This window comes from Nyctereutes procyonoides, unplaced genomic scaffold (assembly GCF_905146905.1).
Source record: "Nyctereutes procyonoides isolate TBG_1078 unplaced genomic scaffold, NYPRO_anot_genome, whole genome shotgun sequence".
Taxonomy (NCBI): domain Eukaryota; kingdom Metazoa; phylum Chordata; class Mammalia; order Carnivora; family Canidae; genus Nyctereutes; species Nyctereutes procyonoides.
The window spans coordinates 22,579,820-22,599,649 of NW_026575132.1; the positions used below are offsets into that span (position 1 = coordinate 22,579,820).

At 40.4% G+C, this 19,830-nt stretch overlaps 1 protein-coding gene across 12 annotated transcripts in view; it reads right to left on the reverse strand.

Annotated features, from left to right (window-relative positions):
* FN1 (fibronectin 1) overlaps nucleotides 1–19,830 on the reverse strand; it is a 65,990-nt gene that overhangs the window by 15,401 nt on the left and 30,759 nt on the right. For 3 of the 12 annotated variants that reach the window (XM_055345026.1, XM_055345025.1, XM_055345032.1), the window contains exons 21-35: nucleotides 16,735–16,829; nucleotides 15,155–15,323; nucleotides 14,531–14,617; nucleotides 13,898–14,089; nucleotides 12,295–12,567; nucleotides 10,998–11,180; nucleotides 8,855–8,944; nucleotides 7,327–7,596; nucleotides 6,288–6,404; nucleotides 5,452–5,616; nucleotides 4,732–4,887; nucleotides 3,938–4,051; nucleotides 2,859–3,128; nucleotides 1,436–1,623; nucleotides 127–214 (exon numbers count right to left, since the gene is read on the reverse strand). In XM_055345026.1, the coding sequence (XP_055201001.1) occupies nucleotides 127–214; nucleotides 1,436–1,623; nucleotides 2,859–3,128; nucleotides 3,938–4,051; nucleotides 4,732–4,887; nucleotides 5,452–5,616; nucleotides 6,288–6,404; nucleotides 7,327–7,596; nucleotides 8,855–8,944; nucleotides 10,998–11,180; nucleotides 12,295–12,567; nucleotides 13,898–14,089; nucleotides 14,531–14,617; nucleotides 15,155–15,323; nucleotides 16,735–16,829 (2,457 nt within the window). The remainder of the gene's footprint in view (nucleotides 1–126; nucleotides 215–1,435; nucleotides 1,624–2,858; nucleotides 3,129–3,937; nucleotides 4,052–4,731; nucleotides 4,888–5,451; nucleotides 5,617–6,287; nucleotides 6,405–7,326; nucleotides 7,597–8,854; nucleotides 8,945–10,997; nucleotides 11,181–12,294; nucleotides 12,568–13,897; nucleotides 14,090–14,530; nucleotides 14,618–15,154; nucleotides 15,324–16,734; nucleotides 16,830–19,830) is intronic. The other 9 variants (XM_055345030.1, XM_055345028.1, XM_055345036.1 and 6 more) reach the window with 3 other exon arrangements.

Sequence of the window (19,830 nt, forward strand, 5' to 3'; positions counted from 1 at the left end):
GACAGTAGTAAAAAGATGGGCAGGCAAAGCGGTTTCCAAACTGGGAATCCTATTAATTTTGTGACCTAGAAAATCATCTACCATTCTTTAGTTTTTGTTTATGGAGAATGTTTGTTGATTACTCACTCTCCAGAGTAGTGACAACTCCCTGAGCCGGTCTGCTTGTCAACGTGTCCTTAAGGGCATAGATGCTCACTTCATATTTGGTGGCCACCTAGAAAGAAGGACACGGTAAGCTTTAGCAACATGATCTTCGGAAGCCCAGGTATTTTCACTACAGCACCAGAAAAACACAATGGTTATAAAAGAAAAAAATAAACTGGCACAGCATTATGAATTCCTAGATGAATTTCATTCCTACACTGCAGATGATCAACAACACATGTAAATTCTAGGAATTTAAAAATGTGCTTAGGGGTTAACACCAAGTAAGCTATAACTTACATAGTTACACTGAGCTGATTTAAAATGGGGAAAATAGGTATTAGCCTGCTTTTCTCCTTTATGATCTGACAAGTGCCAATCATGAATCTGTCTGATCATGGAGAGGCAGAGAGAATATCCTATCTCTGAATACTCTTTCTGTCATTTCTTCTGGGGTTGGCCTTATGTTAAGAAGTACATCAATTTCCTAGATTCCGGGCTAGTTCTCCACATGCGTGTCTAAAAGGATTAAAAACGTTTCACTGGAGGGAGGGTCAGGTAAGTTGGTATAAACTGGAGAATACTCCTTGCCAAGGTAACAAAGCTCAGAAAATGCATAACCAAAGTGGATTTATGCATTCAGCCTATGGACATATGAATTGCCTCCCACCCCCACATACACTCATAAAACCATTTTAAAATATGTAACATGCATATACACTTAAAGAGCTGTGTAAAATCCAACGCGATTTATAAAAGTCCCACCCAGACAGTCATCTGGAAGAGCTTAGGTCAATACAGAGAATTCTACTTGATTATTTGATGGCAGAGGCAAAGAACACAATTAGATTTACTATATTTTGTCTCTGTGACTTTCACACTGTGAAAGAGGCACTACAGTAGATCCTTGCACAATGTGGGAGTAAGGAGTGCTGACCCCCTGCACAGCTGAAAATCTGCTTATCACTTTTGACTCCCCCCAAATTCAACTAGTAAAAGTTGTACTTTTACTAGATGTGGTCAACTAGTACTGCTGACCACAAGCCTTACTGATAAATATAGTTGATTACCACATACTTTGTATATTATTTATATTATATACTGTATTCTAACAATAAAGCAAGTTAGAGAAGAAAAATGTTATTAGTAAAATCTAAAAAAGAAAAAATTCATTTAGAGTCCTGTAGTATGAAAAAAAAAAATCAGTGTATATACGTGGATCCACCCATTCAAAATCTCGTTGTTCAAGGGTCAACTGTACTTGATTCCCATGGAAAAGGGCACTTCTTACCATGAGTCCTGACACAACCACAGAGGAGCTGTCAGGAGCAAGGTTGATTTCTTTCATCGGTCCTGTCTTCTCCTTGGGGGTCACCCGCACTCGATACCCAGTGAGCTGAACATTGGGGGCTGTCCACTGGGCGGTCAGGCTTGTTGGTGTAACCTGAGTGAACTTCAAGTCAGCTGGCGCAGGAATGGCTGTCGGGATGGTCATTGGTTAGAGGTTATCTTATAGGAACTGAGGAAAGGGAAAATAAAAGTGAATTCCAAGAAGTAGAATAAACTGTGCTTGTTTGGTTAGGTGGGTTCCCTGGTCAAGCGAAGATTCAGCATGAGAAAGTACAAGAGGGGATACAAAATAAAGAAAATGTTTGCTGAAAAACTGGGTTTTATATCCACCAATTCTCAGAATCACTGGAAGCACTTGGGTAAATGCCAGAAGTCTAAGTAAGACACTTTAGGGTTTAAAAGTCATTTTTTTGTTTTATTTTTGTTTTTTTTTTTTTCTTTTTTTTGCCTTCCCTTAAAAAATAAAAACAAAAAAAAATCAAAATGACTTATTGGCATTAGGGCTGATCTTCCATTTGTATGGAAAGATGAGCAATAGCCCTTTTCCTAGATAAATGATCTTTGTATGGAAAACCATTTCACAGTGTTCCAACCCCCAAAAGATAGAATTATGTTTTTATCCTCTTTATTTGAACCCCACAGCAGACAGTGCTGCTAAATCTGAAGTATTCTCTGTGGTGCAGCATAAGAAGAAAATTGGCTCACAACAGAAGCAGAAAAGAGAAGCAAAGAGCAATAATACAGATAGTCACCTCCAGGGTTTATGCTGTCACAAGGACACAAATTTAGCATTCCACTCTGCTTCAGAAACAAAGCACAAGCGGATAAAGTATTGTGGAAAGCATTTGCCCTAAACTCTTTCCTATGCGTCCGATTCTCAGTCCTTTAAGCAAACCACACACCCAGCACATGATATCTAACCAGAGAAGGAAGGTCTTACCTACGTGTTCTCAGAATCATGCTGCTAAGAAATGGCCCAGTTTGGATTCCTTTTTTAGAGTAAGCTCTAGGATGCCAAACTTCTTTCCTTTATGCACAGTGGGTGTAACCACAGGGAGTCAGGGTTCAGGAAACAATCCACAATTTTAGGATCATCTTTGAATATCTTGCTTTATGGCCTTAAACCAAACCACTCTAAAACTTCCCTTTATTAGACTGTATCTGAATATCACCTAAACTTTATTGTGCATGACTATTCCTTTCTAAAGAGGGTCTTTCCTAATAGAGGGACTGTTCTTTCTTTCTTTTTTTTTTTTTTTTTAACCCCCTTACAGGGACTCAATAGCCCGATATAATTAACTCATTCAGCAGGGCATAAAGCCACGGCGCCCGTGAATACCCAGCGGTGGCAGTGAACGATATACCTGTGGACTGGGTTCCAATCAGGGGCTGGCTCTCCATATCATCGTGCAAGGCAACCACACTGACTGTGTACTCAGAACCCGGCCTGAGGCCTTGCAGCTCTGCAGTGTCTTCTTCACCATCAGGTGCAGGGAATAGCTCATGGATTCCATCCTCAGGGCTTGAGTAGGTCACCCTGTACCTGGAAACTTGCCCCTGTGGGCTTTCCCAAGCAATTTTGATGGAATCGACATCCACATCAGTGAATGCCAGTCCTTTAGGGCGATCAATGTCTGTTAGGCAAATTAATGGTAAGAGGTTATGTGAAAAGCAAGTTGTGAAATAAGCATTTTTATAACGTGCAAAGCAGTTCTGCAGATATAATTTTCTTTGATGAATTAAATTCCAATTAACCCACTCTCAAATGGAAAATTACTTGACACCTGATTAAGTTTCTTTTGGTTTAGAGAAGATTTAATGTTACATCACTTACTAAAAAGTAGGTGTATGTGAGCCACACAGACACCCTGCAAAATGTCCCCACAATTTATTTGTATCAATTTTACGATATTCTACCAATATTTGTTTTGGCAGTGTGATGTTAGTCTCATAGACCTGGATTTTCTATACCTTGGAAGTGGTAAGGTTGATTTTCAATGTTAGATTCCGATCATTATAATCTTTCTTGAACTCTTCTCTCCCCCCTCTATTATTTACATTAAACGCTGCTCCAGACAGTTTTCCAAATGCTCCAATCATAATAGCTTCATGAAGCATGTTGCAATCAACTTTACCATCCAGTCGTAGAAAAGAAGGTCCAGGCAAAATATTTTGTGGATTTGCTATAGGCAAATAGATTCTGCTGAGGCCATATGAGCAAAAGAAATTTCAAGCACAGCAACCATGATAGCTCAGCTTCTTTCCCTGTATGTTCATTGCTTGGCACCAAGAAGGAAAATGTTTGTAAAGGGCTCAGCTCAAGATGATAAACTAACCAAGCTGGGTTTTCTCTAGGTGTACTTGCAAAAGACATGCAGAGGGCATTCAGATGCCTAAGAACAAAACTGACTTTAAAAATGAGAAATAAGCACTGGTTACGTACTGGTTACTGCAGTTTGGACCAGAGGCTGACTCTCTCCATTTCGATTCTGAGCATAGACACTGACCACATACTCCACTGTGGGCTGCAAACCTTCAATGGTCATTTCTGTTTGATCTGCAAAGGGAGTGAAAAGTAAATGCAGCGTCTGCGTCATCCACTGGAAGGCCTAGCTAAGTGACTTCCCGAGTTCGGTAAGAAATGCCTGGTGGCCTGGAATTTTCATGTGTAGAATTATCATGAAAACATGGAAGAGTCAGATATGGATTTCTCTTGGACAAATATGTTCATTGCTAATACAAACTGCCATACTGGAGTGAAGTCCACCCAAAGGATACACTCTAAAATTTAATATGATGTTTCCAACAACGAATGAGGCCGCTCTTGGGGGAAAAAAAAGAAAATTAGCTGGACTTTAAAGATACTGCCTTAGGATCTTAACTTTACCAGGATTTTTTATAAAAACAAAAACAAGAGCTAAAAGGATCTTAAAAAGGCCATCTCTCTCCTTTGTGTGCATGACTCAACAAAACCACAGAGAGAGAGCTAATAATGCAAGATGTCCATACCATCCAACAGAACTCTGCGTGTAAAATCAGAAAAGGACTTACCCTAAAAATTCTACTGTGGTGGGAGTCTGTAACAATCTCGAGCCCTGAATTTACAATCGTGAAAACTTGGACATATGATATGAAAATGGATAGCGCTCAGACCTAGGTGGCCATTCATTTTAAAAAGCATCCTGCGTGCCCCCCTTCTGTTTATCTTGATGTATGTGAGACACTGGCTATTCTTACCTGGACCTGCAGTCTTAGTTTTTGATAGTCCGGGGCCATTTTTGGGAGTAGTGGTCACTCTATAACCAGTGACGGGAGAACTGGAAGGCAACCACCTGACACTAATACTGTTGTCCTGAACATCAGTCACTTGCATCTGGGATGGCTTGTCAATTTCTACAAAGAAAAACAAGGAGAAACCAGTGAAGCCCCAGGCCAGGAGGCAAGAGTGGACAAAGCTTGTTTCTAGTCCTGGTAGGCACAGGGAGCTCTCTTATTACCATTAATTACCATTAATGACTCCCCGGTGTTTTTGTTTTGTTTTTTGCAGAAGCAGGGAGATTGCCTTGGAGAGGTGGGGCGTGCATTTAGATACCATTACCTATTTCCAGGTGCCTGTTTCTTTCACAAGGAAACTATATTCCAAGTAGGCATTTGTCTTCTTACCTTATCAACTCATTCATTCATTCACTAGCAAATATTATTGAACACCCTTTAGGCCTCTATGCCTATCTCTATTGTAGGCACAGACTATATCCAGTTACAAAACAGATGACATCTCAGCCCTTTGTGGTGCTTCTTTGTATATCTGGCTCAAAACTCTACAAGCTGCCTGTGCTGCTTCATCTTTTTTTAACAAAGGAAAGCGACTCCATCCACCATGAGGAAAATAAATTGGGAGAACACTGCAAGACTATCTGAGTAAATACTCGTCTGTCTACCCAGCGGAGGAGTCGGTACCTGTTCGGTAATCAATGGAAACTGGCTTGCTGCTTGCCGGGCTGTCTCCACGGCCAGTGACAGCATACACGGTGATAGTGTAGTCTGCTCCAGGTTTGAGGCCGCTGATGGTAGCTGTGGACTTGCTCCCAGGCACAGTGAACTCCTGGACAGGGCTATTTCCTCCTGTGTGAAAAGGGGTCATTTCCAAGTGTGAGGGGCTGAGGAATAGTGGGGGATTGCGGAGTGATGACGTTTCCATATTGAGACAGCATTTAGCCACACCTTTGATTATTCCCTTTAAAACAGTACTATTAACAGGAACTTCATGGAAACGTACTGATTTATGCAAGTAGTGAACCTTAGTAAGTGTGTAAAAATTGGGAGAAAATTGCAGTTTAATGCTATTTTAACATTCCAGATTTCAAATGTCACGGAGTCGTGACATTAACATTAGAGGGAGAAAGAAGGTAAGGCCTCGACCCAAGATGGCATATATTGTATTCCTTTTTCAAAATAGTAATGAAATATATTCAGTTTAGATAAAATTTCGAAAATACAGGAAAGTAAAAAAAAATACAAATCGCTTATCATTGCACCACTGATACTATGTTTGTGAATTTGTAACTCTTTCTCAGCTCCATTGTTCCTCCTTAAGTATTATACTAACAACTTTATACCTTGATTTTGCCACCAATTACAGCATACACATTTTTTTCACATATTCTTGAAAGAGACAAGGCTCCACTGAATGGACTTGCCAAAGTCTCTTTAAATATGTATCCGCCCTTGAGCTATCAGGTTACCCACAGCAGAATCTGACTTGATCAGAGTGACAGAGCATTTTACTAACACACCTGTTTCTCCATAGGTGATCCTGTAATATCTCACTGTGACAGCAGGAGCATCCCAGCTAATCAATAGGCTGGTGGGGGTTGCAGCGATGACCTCTAGGTCCCTTGGAACATCAGAAACTAGAAAAAAAAAAAAAGCAAAAGTTTCCACATCTGTAACTTTCAAACGACACCCAGATTCACTCTTTGCTCTTTTTTCCAAATAACTGCCTTTATAATTCCTGCGTATAAAAATGTAAATATTATACAAAATTAGCAGAATGAAAAATCATGAAGAGTTTAAAGGTAAAGCGTTAAGGAGGCAATTCAAATTGTGATAAAATGGTTATTGCAAATTTATTGAAGCACTTTTTTCCTTCTACTTTTTATTTTGAAATTTTTTAAAACAGGGGCACCTGGGTGGCTCAGTCAGTTAAGCATCCAACCCTTGATCTCAGCTCAGGTTTTGATCTCAGGGTTGTGAGTCTGAGCTCCATGCTGAGCATGGAGAACACTTAAAAAAAAATTAAAACAACACAGTAGTTACAAAAAGAATATATCCCCTTTTGGGCACTGGCTAATTGGTAACATTTGCCACATTTGCTTGTTTCTCTTCCTGTGTTTTTCTGTTAATCAATTTGAGACCGAGGTATAGGTATCATGATGCTCCTTCTCCCCTAAAGACTTCAGCATCTGTCTCCCAAAAATACTGACACCATTTCATTAAAATAATGCTTGTTTGTAAGGGAACTTTGAAATAGGGATTGTCTTATTTAATATCTTGAATAATAAAACTTTGGGTATTAGAAATGTATAAATACCTAAATCTGGTGAGACATTTTTGGTGATAAATTATCTGCAATATAGTCTAAGAAGATTTTCTTAGATATTAGATATGAGAAGATTTTCTCCACATATTCTCTCACTTCTCTCTCCATGCCCCCTAACTACAATCTTATTTTTTTAAGAGATGATGACTCAGACAACACAAAGCCATTTCACAGAAGAGCCCACCTGCACAGAAAGTCCTCTGAGTTTCTTGGCAGACCAGAAAACAAGTTACCTGTTGACTGTTGGCCAATCAAGGGAGGACTCTCTTCTCTGCCATTAAGAGCAATGATGCTGACCACATATTCTGTGCCCGGATTGAGGTTGGTGAGGGTGATGGAATTCCGAGAGGGAGGCACTCGATCCTCCCGAGGTCTTCCACTGGTATGCTCTGGATGATGGCGAATCCGATAGCCAGTGATTGTGGCTCGAGGAGCAATCCAATGGACAGTGAAAGAGTTGGCAGTGATATCAGAAAAGTCAATGCCAGAGGGGGAATCAAGACCTGTTTTTCCCACCCGAGGGAAGAAAAAGACATCACCAGGTTAGGAGCTGAGGAAGAATGTAGGGAAGGTAACACACAGGAAGAGTTTCTGTCCTTTCTCATTAGCATGACAAATTGCCGTAAACCTCAGGTCATGATGCACTGATTCTAAACCACACATAAATTTCAAAATCATAAACTGACCCAGTTAAAATGGCCAACTCAAGCTTTCTCTTTTCTTTTGCTAAGTAATACAAGTGATTTATATGTGTTGTTACCCAAGGTTTCTGCATCCCTTTTGAAGACAGGTGTCTTAAGATATTCTGGGAATTACTTTCAAATGCTTCAGTGTTCAAGTATTCTGTTTCTATCCTGTAAATGTTCTCTCAAAATAAGGCAAGATATGCTCACTCTCAAGTTAAGTGTTTGGTTCTCAAAGAAGCCTTTGCATTCAAGAGGGAATTGACAGGTCAACAGGGTAGTAATAATGCCAAACATAAAACTCTCAAAAACTAAAATAAGACATCATCCTAGACAAATCACAATGCAGGTAAGCCCTCATGAGTCGAAAACTTAGCGTACTGCAGAAAAATTAATAAGAACTGAGAGTTTATCTCAAATTCAAATCACTTAATTTCTCTGGGCCATCCAGAAAATTTTTATTGTAGTATCAATAAATTGAAATATCACAACTCCTTTTTGGAACCAAGTGGACAATGACAAATAAATTAATGGATATACCACATAGCATTTTTTTTAAAAAAGGGAAAAATTAATAGAATCCCTCATGTTAAAGAAGAAATGTAATATTACGGGATTTGATTGGACTTCCTTATATAGCAAATGGATATTTCATCAAGCAGAAAAAAAAAAGATAAACTTGTTGGCTTAACAAAAGAGGGACAAGACTTCCATGACAATGAGAGTGTTGGGTCAGGCTTGACCAGAGCCACCTAATAAGAAGGAGTGTTCACCATCTCTAAATGATAAAGATTATATTGTTCTTGGGAGATGTTTTACAAGGATAGACAACAAAGTTTCTGGACTATTTGGGGTCCTCTTTGGAAACAGAGAGTATAATCTTAGTGACTAAAAGTCAGGGTAATACTTGCAGAAGGGTCATTTCATTTTTAAGACCAGTGATCAGAAAGTAATGATAAGGCTATAAGCACACTGCCACCCCAAAAATGGAGATGTATTTTCAGAAGCAGCATTCCGTTTTGCTCTTGAAAATTGGCAGGTGAAGCTGTTTGATCAGCATCCTGCCAACATGACCCACCTGTTTTCTGCCTTCCTCTAAGGGGTGTGCTCTCATGCTGTTCGTACACACTGGAGACACTGACCAAATATTCCGTGCCAGGCAGGAGATCTGAAGAGGCAAAGGGGACTTATTTTTAAATCGTGCTCAAAAGCATGAAAAACCAAAGCACCTTTAGGACTATTTCAACTGATAAAATAAAATACACCAACGTTTGGTTCTGTAACCTACTTATACTGATGTGAATGTTGCTCCCTGGAGGTGGGCTGCAATGAGGTGATATGGAAAGGTCACCTTGCCCTCTGACATCTCTGAGCCCTGCCCTCAGATGCCCCCCTGAGAGGACGATTCAGCTGGTCTGCAATAAGATGGTTGCTGCCACACAGTATTATCTCTGTCATCCACTTAATAGTACATCTGTTGAGGGCACGTGATGATAGTGACCCGGGCTCTGTGGATTATCATTGACCCGTCACCAACAACCATAGGAAGCAGTTTGCTACTATTTCAAGCAGATTTGTGGCCATACAAGAAACTGCAAATATTTAAAGTGTACAGATTTGACAGGTTTTGGCATATGTGTGAATTGTGAAACTATTGCCACATTCACGACAATGTATGTGTCCTCACCTCCAAAAGTCTCGTTTTACATACCAGGGGACAGAGGCACAGAGAAGTTACCTTCTTTGACATACTTGCCTGAGATCATAAAGGATTTGACCCAGGCCAAGATGAGTGGTCTCAATAATTAACCTTGACTGAAAAAGAGTCATAGTCCACGTTTGCTTCTGCCACACTGAAGAAGAGGATCCTTTAAAACATTACCTATGCTTTCCCGAGTATCCTTTTCTCTTGTTTTCAAGTTCCCCAAAAAGTACAGAGTAAGGTTTTTAACCTTTGAATTCTTCCTCCATAGACCCCGCTCCCCTCCATACCATTTCTGTAGAGGTCGCCCCGCAAGGTTTGGATGCTTGGACTCCACTTTCCTTATTCTCCTGCTTGCCTAGGGGTGATTTACTGGAATCACTAGAGACCTTAGTTGCTTCATCTATAAAACTGGGTAATAATGGCTTCTCGGGGTGGTGGGAAATGTCTACTTTGCAATCTAGAGCAGGATCTAGAATAAAATCTTAGAACACATGACGAACATGTGACCAGTCAGCTGAGGTGGACAGTGGTCCTGGAGCAGGGGCTGTGTACTGAGTGATGCTTTGACTACTGACTCCAGAGTGCTCCAGAACAGAAACAACAGCCCCGATGATATGCGGATATAAGGATGTCCTCACCCTAAGTCATGAAATGAGAAGCCAAGACTATAAGACTATGGTCATGTTGAGCTACCTTTTCTGGTCTAAAATGTCTGCGACATAGAGGATGTTTCCAGACCATCCTTTGCTAATGGACCTAACTGTGAGCTCCTTCTTTCCTCATGGAGAAACCTATGCTGCTCTCATGTGTTTATTTTACTGTTTCAGTGAGAAGAACGAGAAGGGACATTGACAGGCAACACAGCACCGTGTCTCAGCCTCCTGTTTTCTTTAATCAACTATGTCTATTTCAAAAAGGTAGGATCTAGAAAGACACAGCTTCCATAAATGGTTGCTGTTTTTCTAGGTCCTCAGCCTTCAGAGAAATCCTGCCAACAGATTCTTTCTGAAGTACCAGTTACGCTTCTGGCTCCTTCTTCAAAAAAGCGTCCTGATCTATCCTGAGTAACAAGCCACTGTTTCCAGGCTTTCAAACGCTAGAGATTACCTGCTTGATGCTTTTTTAAAAAATGGGAATTAAACAGATATGGTGACACTATTTTCAATCCTCATTGTTTCTCTCTCCAAACATTTAGATTTAGTCAGACATTTCTCTCTTGACATTCGTTTATTTTTATGTGCTCATCTGGAAGCAAAATTTGTCTGAAGGCTTCGAAATTCACTGCTGGTGTTTTTCTACTATGATCTTTAAAAAGTTATAGATCTCAAAAATACGTACATGAAAATAGCAATAAACACGACATCTTTCAAAACGTTATAGAGCCTCACAGCAGATTGGGAGTTTAGCTCGCCATCTTGTAGCTGTCTTGATTTTAGCTGCTCCTACCTGAGAACTCGGAATTCTTTCCTCAGGCTCTCACTTAGTATTTATTGAACAGATACAGTTGACTGCTTACTTGTTAAGACCACTACGTTGTCTGAAGGAGAGATTGACAACTCTGCAACATCTTCCTCGTTTTTCACAGGCGAGTAGCGCACCAGGAAGTTGGTCAATTCAATGGATGGAGGTGGGGCCCAGGTGACACGCATAGTGTCTGGACCAATATTGGTGAATCGCAGGTCAGTAGGAGGCGGGACAGCTGGTTTCAAATGAGAAGGAAGACCGGGTTAAAGTAATTTTAAAATTAAAGCTAATAAAAATAGCTGGAAAGGTAAACACAATATTTCATGCATAAAGGAAATGAGTCATTATCATGCAAATAGTCTAATCTAAGTCTAATCTAAATCACAGTGAACTACTGTTAAAAATAAAACACTACTCACAGTACTGTTAGGCCCCTTTAACCTTTCTGCCATCAGTACATATCAAAGAATAATTTTAATCTACGTTCAAATATGTGGATTTTCAGTACATTATTAATACCACCAACAGTTATTTTATCCCAGGCTGAAGAGGCTTAAGTTGCCACACAGCAGAAACACAGCAGTACTTTCCAAAGAAACATGCACACAGACAAAAAGACAAGAGGGTCCTAAATTTCCCCCGACACGAGGTGACTACAGCTACTGGCATCGCTACAATCCCACTCCGTGAATTCTACCTACAAGTGAAAAGTTTCATGCAAATTGGTTCTCAGCATGTTTCTTACCATGCAGGGCAGAGAACCTTGGTGATGTTGCATGCTCGGCCCCAGACTGGTTAAACAGGAGTTTCTTTACCTGGCCGTGGCAAGGCAGTCCACTGTGCTCCAAAGTTTCTGTTTCTCCTATGTCAAACCAACCCCCTTCCAATCCACCCTAAATTTGATTGGGTTTTTAGTCAACTATGAAGCAGGAACACGGGAGGGTTTACCAAAGAGGAGAAGTAAGAGCATAATGGTACAATTTGGAACTACATTTCTTATGAACTGGTGGTGCTCATGACCCAATTTGGTATTCGTGTAAGATATGTTTAGAAAAAGCTCCAGGTCTGCAAATTCATTTAACCTTTGCTATTTTGGATGGAACAGATTCGATCTCTCTAGCTTTCTGCACACTTGTGGTTTAGATGAAAGTGTATCTTGCACATGCCTCTGACCACTCAGTTGAGCAGATACATCCAATTCCTTACCCCCAACCCCAACCCACCCTCCTCTCTTGATCGCTGGCAAATTGCTGGCTTTTCCAGTGAAACATCCATATTTAGCCAGAGTGACTGGTGGCAGCATGCAACACCCCATCCATGTCTCAAACACAGAAGTTTTCAAAATTCACCCGTTTGCTGTGTCAGTGTAGTAGGGGCACTCTCTCCGCCATTAATGAGAGTGATAACGCTGATGTCATAGTCAATGCCCGGTTCCAGCCCTGTAACTGTGTAGTATCCTACCGAGGAGTCCACAAAATCTTCAAAAATAGGGATACCTTCTCCTGCCGCAACTACTGTGATGCGGTACCCAATAATGGTGGAAGAGTTTAGCGGGGTCCACCTCAGGCCGATGCTTGAATCGGTTATATCAACAAAGCTTAGGTCAGTGAGTTGGGGCACCTCTATTGAGTTACAAAGTAAAGGGGGGGGGCAAAAGGAAGATAGAGGCAAAAAAAGGAAAAAATAAAGCAGTGTACATCAGGTTACTAGTGGCAAACTTGACAGAATGTTAAAGCAATGATGGTAATATGCGATCTTTGCCAAATTTTCTGAAAAGACGTTCTAAGCATCATGAATATAGTTTGCTTCCCTGGGAGGATAAAACAGGTTACAGTATTCTTAAGGGATTTTCTTACATTTGAGAAGTGTCTCTAAACAGTAGAGTGTGAACCTCTCAGGTTCTTAAAAATTACAGGCCTGTTTACGATGTCAAAACCATTCTTAGAACCTAGACATGATATCTGTAATAAGCATCTGCGATTTTTTTTTTAAAAAAAGCCAAAACTTTTTTAGTAAGAAAACAGAGCTTGCATGAAGAAGGCTAAAAAAAAAAAAAAAAAAAAATCGGCCGGTGAGTGACTTGTCTTTGTTTTCCCATAGAAAAAACTCATGACAACGTTATGGCCATACCGCTAACGCATTATGAATGCATCGTGTGAAATGTGCCGTTCAAAAGCACATTCAGGAGCAAGACAGATAGACCTGAGTCCAAGACCACTGCCAATATTTTGCTGTACTCATAATCAAAGTTATTTCATCAGCATTAGTAAAAGCATTCTAGCAAACAGTGCAGAGGAGAACACAATCTGTCCAATGCTTTCACTCTGTCTCAATCCAATTTTGGACAAATAACAAACCTATCCCTATAGGTCTTTTCAGGGTTGCCTTTCAGTCCACAAGAAAGAACAGCTGAAGGCGTAGCCTTTCTTGGTCTTTTTCAATTTTATAAAGAGAAAGGATTTGAAACTGCAAGACGAAGAACTGGACGTGTCAACCAACTGCTATTTTTCAATGCTCACATATGGAGACAGGTACGATTTTACAGACAGCTGTTGAAAATTGATATAGACTGTAAAATCAGGGACAAATGTACCGATGGGATGCATTTACCATGTTACTTTTAGCCTGTCAGTACCGAGGACGACACATGACATCATTTTAGTAATATTTCCACGTGAGCGGACAGTACAGAGTTAATGCCATGGTTGCCACTCCATTACATACCCATCGCAACAAACAGCATCCTGGTGAGGCACAGACAGTAAAGCAGTGTTAACAGCAAGCATTTGTCCAAACAGTTGCTTTGACTTCATGGTTTTGGAGAGTGTGGTTGGGAGGTCAGAACTAAATCCCAAATGTACTTGACACACTCAACCACCTGGGAATTAAGACATTAATCCCCACTCTCATCGAAACTGCCACTCGTAGGATAACAGTTTATTTTTCCATTACCTGGGATGATGGTATCAGAGATAGGGACACTTTCCTTGTCATCTTTAACAGTGTAAACACTGACATTGTACTCCAGGCCAGGACTCAGGTTTTCAAAAGTGCAAGAGCTCTGATCTGCATGGACCACTTCTTCCAAAGAATATCCCTGTTGGCCATTTGTAGGGGTGGTGGTAATTCTATAACCAGTAATGTCTAGAGAAAACAGAAAGGAGGAAGTTACTGCACCAAGCATTTGTGACTCAGGGCATATTAAGCTGGACTCCAATGATGGACCCACAAGGGGGAAAGAAGGAAGACTCAGCATTTATTGAGGGTTCTCCTGTTGTTCAGTGCTATGACAGCCTCCCCCCTTTTTTTAAAGATTTATTTGTTTATTCATGAGAGACACAGAGAAAGAGAGGCAGAGACATAGGCAGAGGGAGAAGCAGGCTCTCTGCAGGGAGCCTGATGTGGGACTGGATCCCAGGACTCCGGGATCACGACCTGAGCCAAAGGCAAACGCTCAACCACTGAGCCACCCAGGTGTCCTACAACAGCCCTTTGAGGCAAATAGTAATATCCTCAGTTTAAAGAAAATCTTGGGACAGGGGAGTGATTACCCAGGGCTTGCCCTCTGATACATCCCAGGCTTACCTGGAGTAGTGCTCCTCTCCCAGGAGACAGTGAGCACTCCAGTGTCAGGGTTTGCCTCCAGGTGCAAGTTTGTTGGTGGAGACAGTGCTATGCAGAAAAAAAAAAATTAAAAGTTAAAGCTAACACCAAGCACTTGACCTATGGAAAGGTTTTTTTTTTTTCTTTCTTCTTTTCCTTCCTTCCTTCCTTCCTTTCTCTCTCTCTTTCTTCCTTTCTTCCTCCCATCTTCCCCCCTCCTTCCCTTTTCTTTCTTTCTCTTCTTCCTTCCCCCCTCCCTCCCTTTCTTCAAGAATCAGTAAAAATAGAGAAGCTATACTATGAAACCAGAGTGAACAGCAATTCTCCAAGAGCATTTCCTTTTACAGTTAATGATTTTGCAATACTATCGAAATTCTTTCGTCTTGCCAGTTCATAAATATTCCTGACGTGGAAAGAACACTTCTGGTGGCAACGAGTATACAACATGAGTTGAACTTGCCACTTCAAATTTAGAAATAGCCAATAAGTTAAGTAGGGATGGGATCTTTCCCTCATGCCATTATCAGAAGCAAAAAGTGTTATTAATATCTAGCTATGTTAAAAATCAGAACAGTTTTAGAAACTAAAAGAGACAACTCCTCTTACGTGTCACCACTTTCTTTACAATTGGAGTATCTCTCTCTTGTCCGTCCCTCAGGACTGAGATGGTGTAAACGTATTCCACACCGGGAGTCAGGCCAGACACAACAATGCTTCCCGAGTCTGAAGTCACTTCTCGTGGTGCTTCCCCTCCCTGGCTTGGTCGTACACCCAGCTAGAAGAAGGAAAGCAAAATAAACACCAAGGACGAGTATTTCCATAGCTGGATTACTGCTGAGAGGTTGTGGTTATGCTTTGTATAATGTGAACTCCTGTGCACACTGCGACTTTAGTAGGGGATGAGTTGGAGCCTGCCTTTAGCTCTTTTAGAGATTTTAGCTGGAAATTCCTCGGACTGGGGGGCAAGGTGGAAGAGGTGTCTTCCAAAACCGCATTTCATTGGCTTGTCATGGAAGGTTCCAGAAAAATGTCATTACATGCTGTTTTGCTTGATAAATAATCTCCCAATATAAACCAGAAGTACATAGGGGCGTTGGGCCACAGGGCAGTTCATTTCTATTTTCTTTGCTGCTGGAAGAAATCCTCCAGCACTCTCTTTAATGAGTTATGAACATTCAATTTAAAGGTAGCAGCCCCTTTAACATTTTGTACTTCAGAAACATGCCTTTTGAAGAAGTATGTTCACAGCTTACACTGTAGGACAATATATTACAAAAGAAGAATTAAAATGAATGTGCCCATAATTTTCAATTTTTTGGTATTTTATTTCAAAACCTAGGTAATATTGTCTCATCAAACAGTATTCAACTCTAGAGATGTCCTTTGTAGGTTATTAGGCTTCTCTGAAAGTCAGAATGACACGATTAAGGGAAATTTAAAACGGCAATCTTCAAAAAGGCTCTCTCTATATTTAAGTAGCATAATCATCAATATGGCTATTTGCATATTTCAAAAAAGAAGTGACCTTTGGTGTATTTTTTTAAACATGCAATCATGGGGATTTGGTCTTGATTTCCAATTATAATAAATATTTCTCTCCCCATACTCTAAATGCCAAAGAAAGGAATTCTTTTAAGCATATTCATTTGTATTCATCACTTCCCTAATATCATGACTTTAAAGAACATGAATCCAGATATCTACAGGGAAGACCTTAATCTTAACTTCTATTAAGAGATTCACCCAAGGGGCTTTAAACAAGTGGAGATGAAACCGATTGGACTAAAATGTGATTTTTAAGTGACTCTGAGTTTAATTGGTCTCCCTAAATTGGTTTTCGTGAACTTGTTGACATCCATTTAGAACAACACCACAAATGGCATTTCCCTATATATTTTAAAATGCAGTCCCCTGGGGGAAAGGCTGGAGAAAATCACTTCACAGCAACCGTTCCATAATAATGTTCTATCCTTTGCAAAGCACTTCCACAGCCTCAGTCCAGCCCTCCAGCCACTGAAGCAACGGGCACGTTATATACCTGGACGGTGCGGGCCGAGAGGTGCAGACGGAGGCAGCTAACAAAATCCAGGTCTGCTGACTCCCAAACGTCCTATTTCCACCACATCCAGAAACACGAGGGTACTTTGGGGCTGTATCACAGGAGATGAGGAACATCCGCAACTTACCTTAAAACCAATCCTTGGAGCAGGGGTCCATGTGATCACAATGGTGGTCTCGGTGACCTCCGTGTTGTAAGGTGGAATGGAGCTGAGAGGTTGCACTGTGAACCAGAATCGATACACATGGTCAAACCTTGGAATCACAGATGATGCTACCGAACGTTCAGAGCAAGTATTTTCATGGAGAGCCTCTGTTTACCCAGCTAGGGGCTCCTGAATGTAATAGCCCTCACTGGGTAGGAATCTGGAGTAGGTCCGTGCTTCCCAGTCTTTGATGCGCCACACAAAGTATCTGACACCTGGCTAACACGCAGGTCCTGATTCTGTAGGACCGACGTGGGGCTAGAAGTTTGCATTTCTGTGATGCTGATGCCAGTGATGCCAGTCCATGAATAACTTGAGTAACAAGGTCTCAGTAGGACCTCAGAGGACACTTTCAAGTCCTTGGATTCTTTGATTTGTGTCTTTTCATCAAGTTTGGGATTTAAATTTAATGATGATAAATTTCCCTATGCAGTCAGTATAAAATCCCATTTGAAATGTAAAACTGGTCACCACAAATGGACTATCATTCTGCTTTTTCAATCATTAATTTATAAACAATTGTTAAATTATAGATGTGATCTGAAAAGAACTCTATGCTGTATTATTCCATAACAATAGTCAATTATTTTTGGCTGCAATGAGAAATACCATACAAAAGTTAAACAAAACCTGCCATGTGGACATACTTCTAATTTCAAAAGATTCCTTAAACATGTGATTATCCTAGACCACACTGCAAAAATTTAGTACTCTGCCACTGAAATTAAGAATTATAACAAGTTAATTTTGCATCTCCTAGCATCCTGACCTCGCTGTTATTTCAGTGAAAGTATCACTTTAAAAAAAAAACAAGAAAAGAAGAAAAATGAGTATGTGTACACAAAGTGAAGACAGACATTTGCAGCAGTTCTACAAACCTTATTACAGATTTAGAGTCTCTAAAATGTAATCGGCTGAACAGCTCTATCTTGTAATAAGGGGAATAAGCATTCCAATAACTGGCTGCTATGGGAAAAATGAGGTCTCAGAAGCCAAGACATTTGAACAGAGTGAGTCAAATTCAAGGGTTTCGAGTTGTGTTACCAGCCCAGGTCACATGTTTGGTGCCTTCATAATTCCTCCCTTTTTATGCCCCAACCAAATTCTGTGCCTACTGGGGCTGGGGGGTGGAAACTATTAAATGCACTCATGCTAAATTATGAATGGCCGGGGAGATAGTTATCTTCCAGAGGTACCCCATGGAGATGAAAAGTCTTGAGACCCCGCTCACGCCTCAGCTGCAGTCACTTGTTTTCCCTTTGACCATGTGGGGATTTGGGCACCACTGCAATTCTCCTATTTGTCTCCCGGCTAGACTTTACTGTGTGCTTTTAAAAGATTGATTTGAAAATACTGTGTGGAGAAAAATCAAGTATGTGTGTGGGCTGCTCTGTAATAACTGCTCTAACGACTGACCTAGAGTTCTACTGGTTTAGTGAGCTGTTTCCTAACTACGTTATTATTTCAATGGTGTCTTCAGGGTGAACCAGGATGGGTGACCCATGGTGCCTTGCCAGAGTTTCTGAAATCACACACCACTTGGCTGCTGCTGACTTTGCCGTAATGCCGTGGCTTTGCCTTATGGGACCATGTCAATGGCCACAAGAAACAATTCGGAGAACGAGCAGCTTCTTGCATGGAACGTCTGTAAAAGCCACAACCTTTTCACCAATTACATTCTCTCCAACTCTCTTGGACTTTAAGACTGGGTGTTTTCTATTGCTCGAGCCAGCCAGCTAGAATCTTCCCAAGTTTCTGATGATGCTCTCTGCCTGGGAAGACCATTACAGGAAAATCTCCAAACCACAAACCCACAAACTGATGTCAAACAAAGGATGTGACTGTAAGTATGAGTTATGAGTTCTGGAAGGTCTTGGTAGGTGAAGAACAGCCTGGCTGTTAAAGAAATAAAATTTGCCCTATTTATAAAAGAGTAAGCTGTATTTTCCCCAGAAACAGCAGCCCCCACCACCATTCCACCCTCACTTTTGCTTTTAAGAATTTAGCACAAGTTATAAAATCCAGAAAAGTTATTACCAGAATTAAGCATGGTAAGACAGTACAAAGCTACAGAAACTTAACAGCAATTGCAAAAATACGCAAGCTCTTCTGATGTTTACAGCCTCAGAGAGTACTTCAAGTTTAAATGAAGTTGTGGAACTGCCTACTTAAGTAGGTTTATTTAAATTGAAGCTTGGTTGAACTGCCTTCATTCTCATTCTTTCCTCAATCGCCTAGTCAGTGAATATTTTTGGAAGGTATGCTGTGTGCAAGGCACTAGGTTAACCTTTAGCCAATAAAATTAGTTTTGACAATCAGTGCCTTAACTCATATTTAATCATATTTTATATAAATACACTGTGCAGAGCATAAGGATAACATGTCCAATATATCAGTTTCCGAAAGTAATTGAAATAGTCGAAATTGAGCCACCATACTTAATTATTATTTCCTTAACAATACTTAATTATTATATCATTAAAATGCTTTTAATTTTCAAAAATTAAATTAGATTATTGTTAGTATCTCTAAAAATGCTTTTTTTTTAAAAAAAAAAAGATTTATTTATTTATTTATGATAGACCTAGAGAGAGAGAGAGAGAGGCAGAGACACAGGAGGAGGGAGAAGTAGGCTCCATGCAGGGAGCCTGACGCGGGACTCGATCCCGGGGCTCCAGGATCGTGCCCCGGGCCAAAGGCAGGCGCCAAACCGCTGAGCCACCCAGGGATCCCCAAAATGCTTTTATTCAACAACAGAAACTACATAAAACAGATCTCATGTTAATGAGTGAAAAAGTAAAAATGCTCATTCGTAGAATTATATGTGATCAGTAGAAGGATAAATCTACCGATTTAAATCCAACCCATGAAGCGCATCTCTAAGAAATAGGTATTTATAAGAAATACAAAGATACTGATTTAATATTAATAGATTTTAGAGTAACATAACATAACATAGCAAAATTCAAAGGTTAACTTACAAATGAAAAGCAGATTTTCCTTGCTGATAGTTAGCAA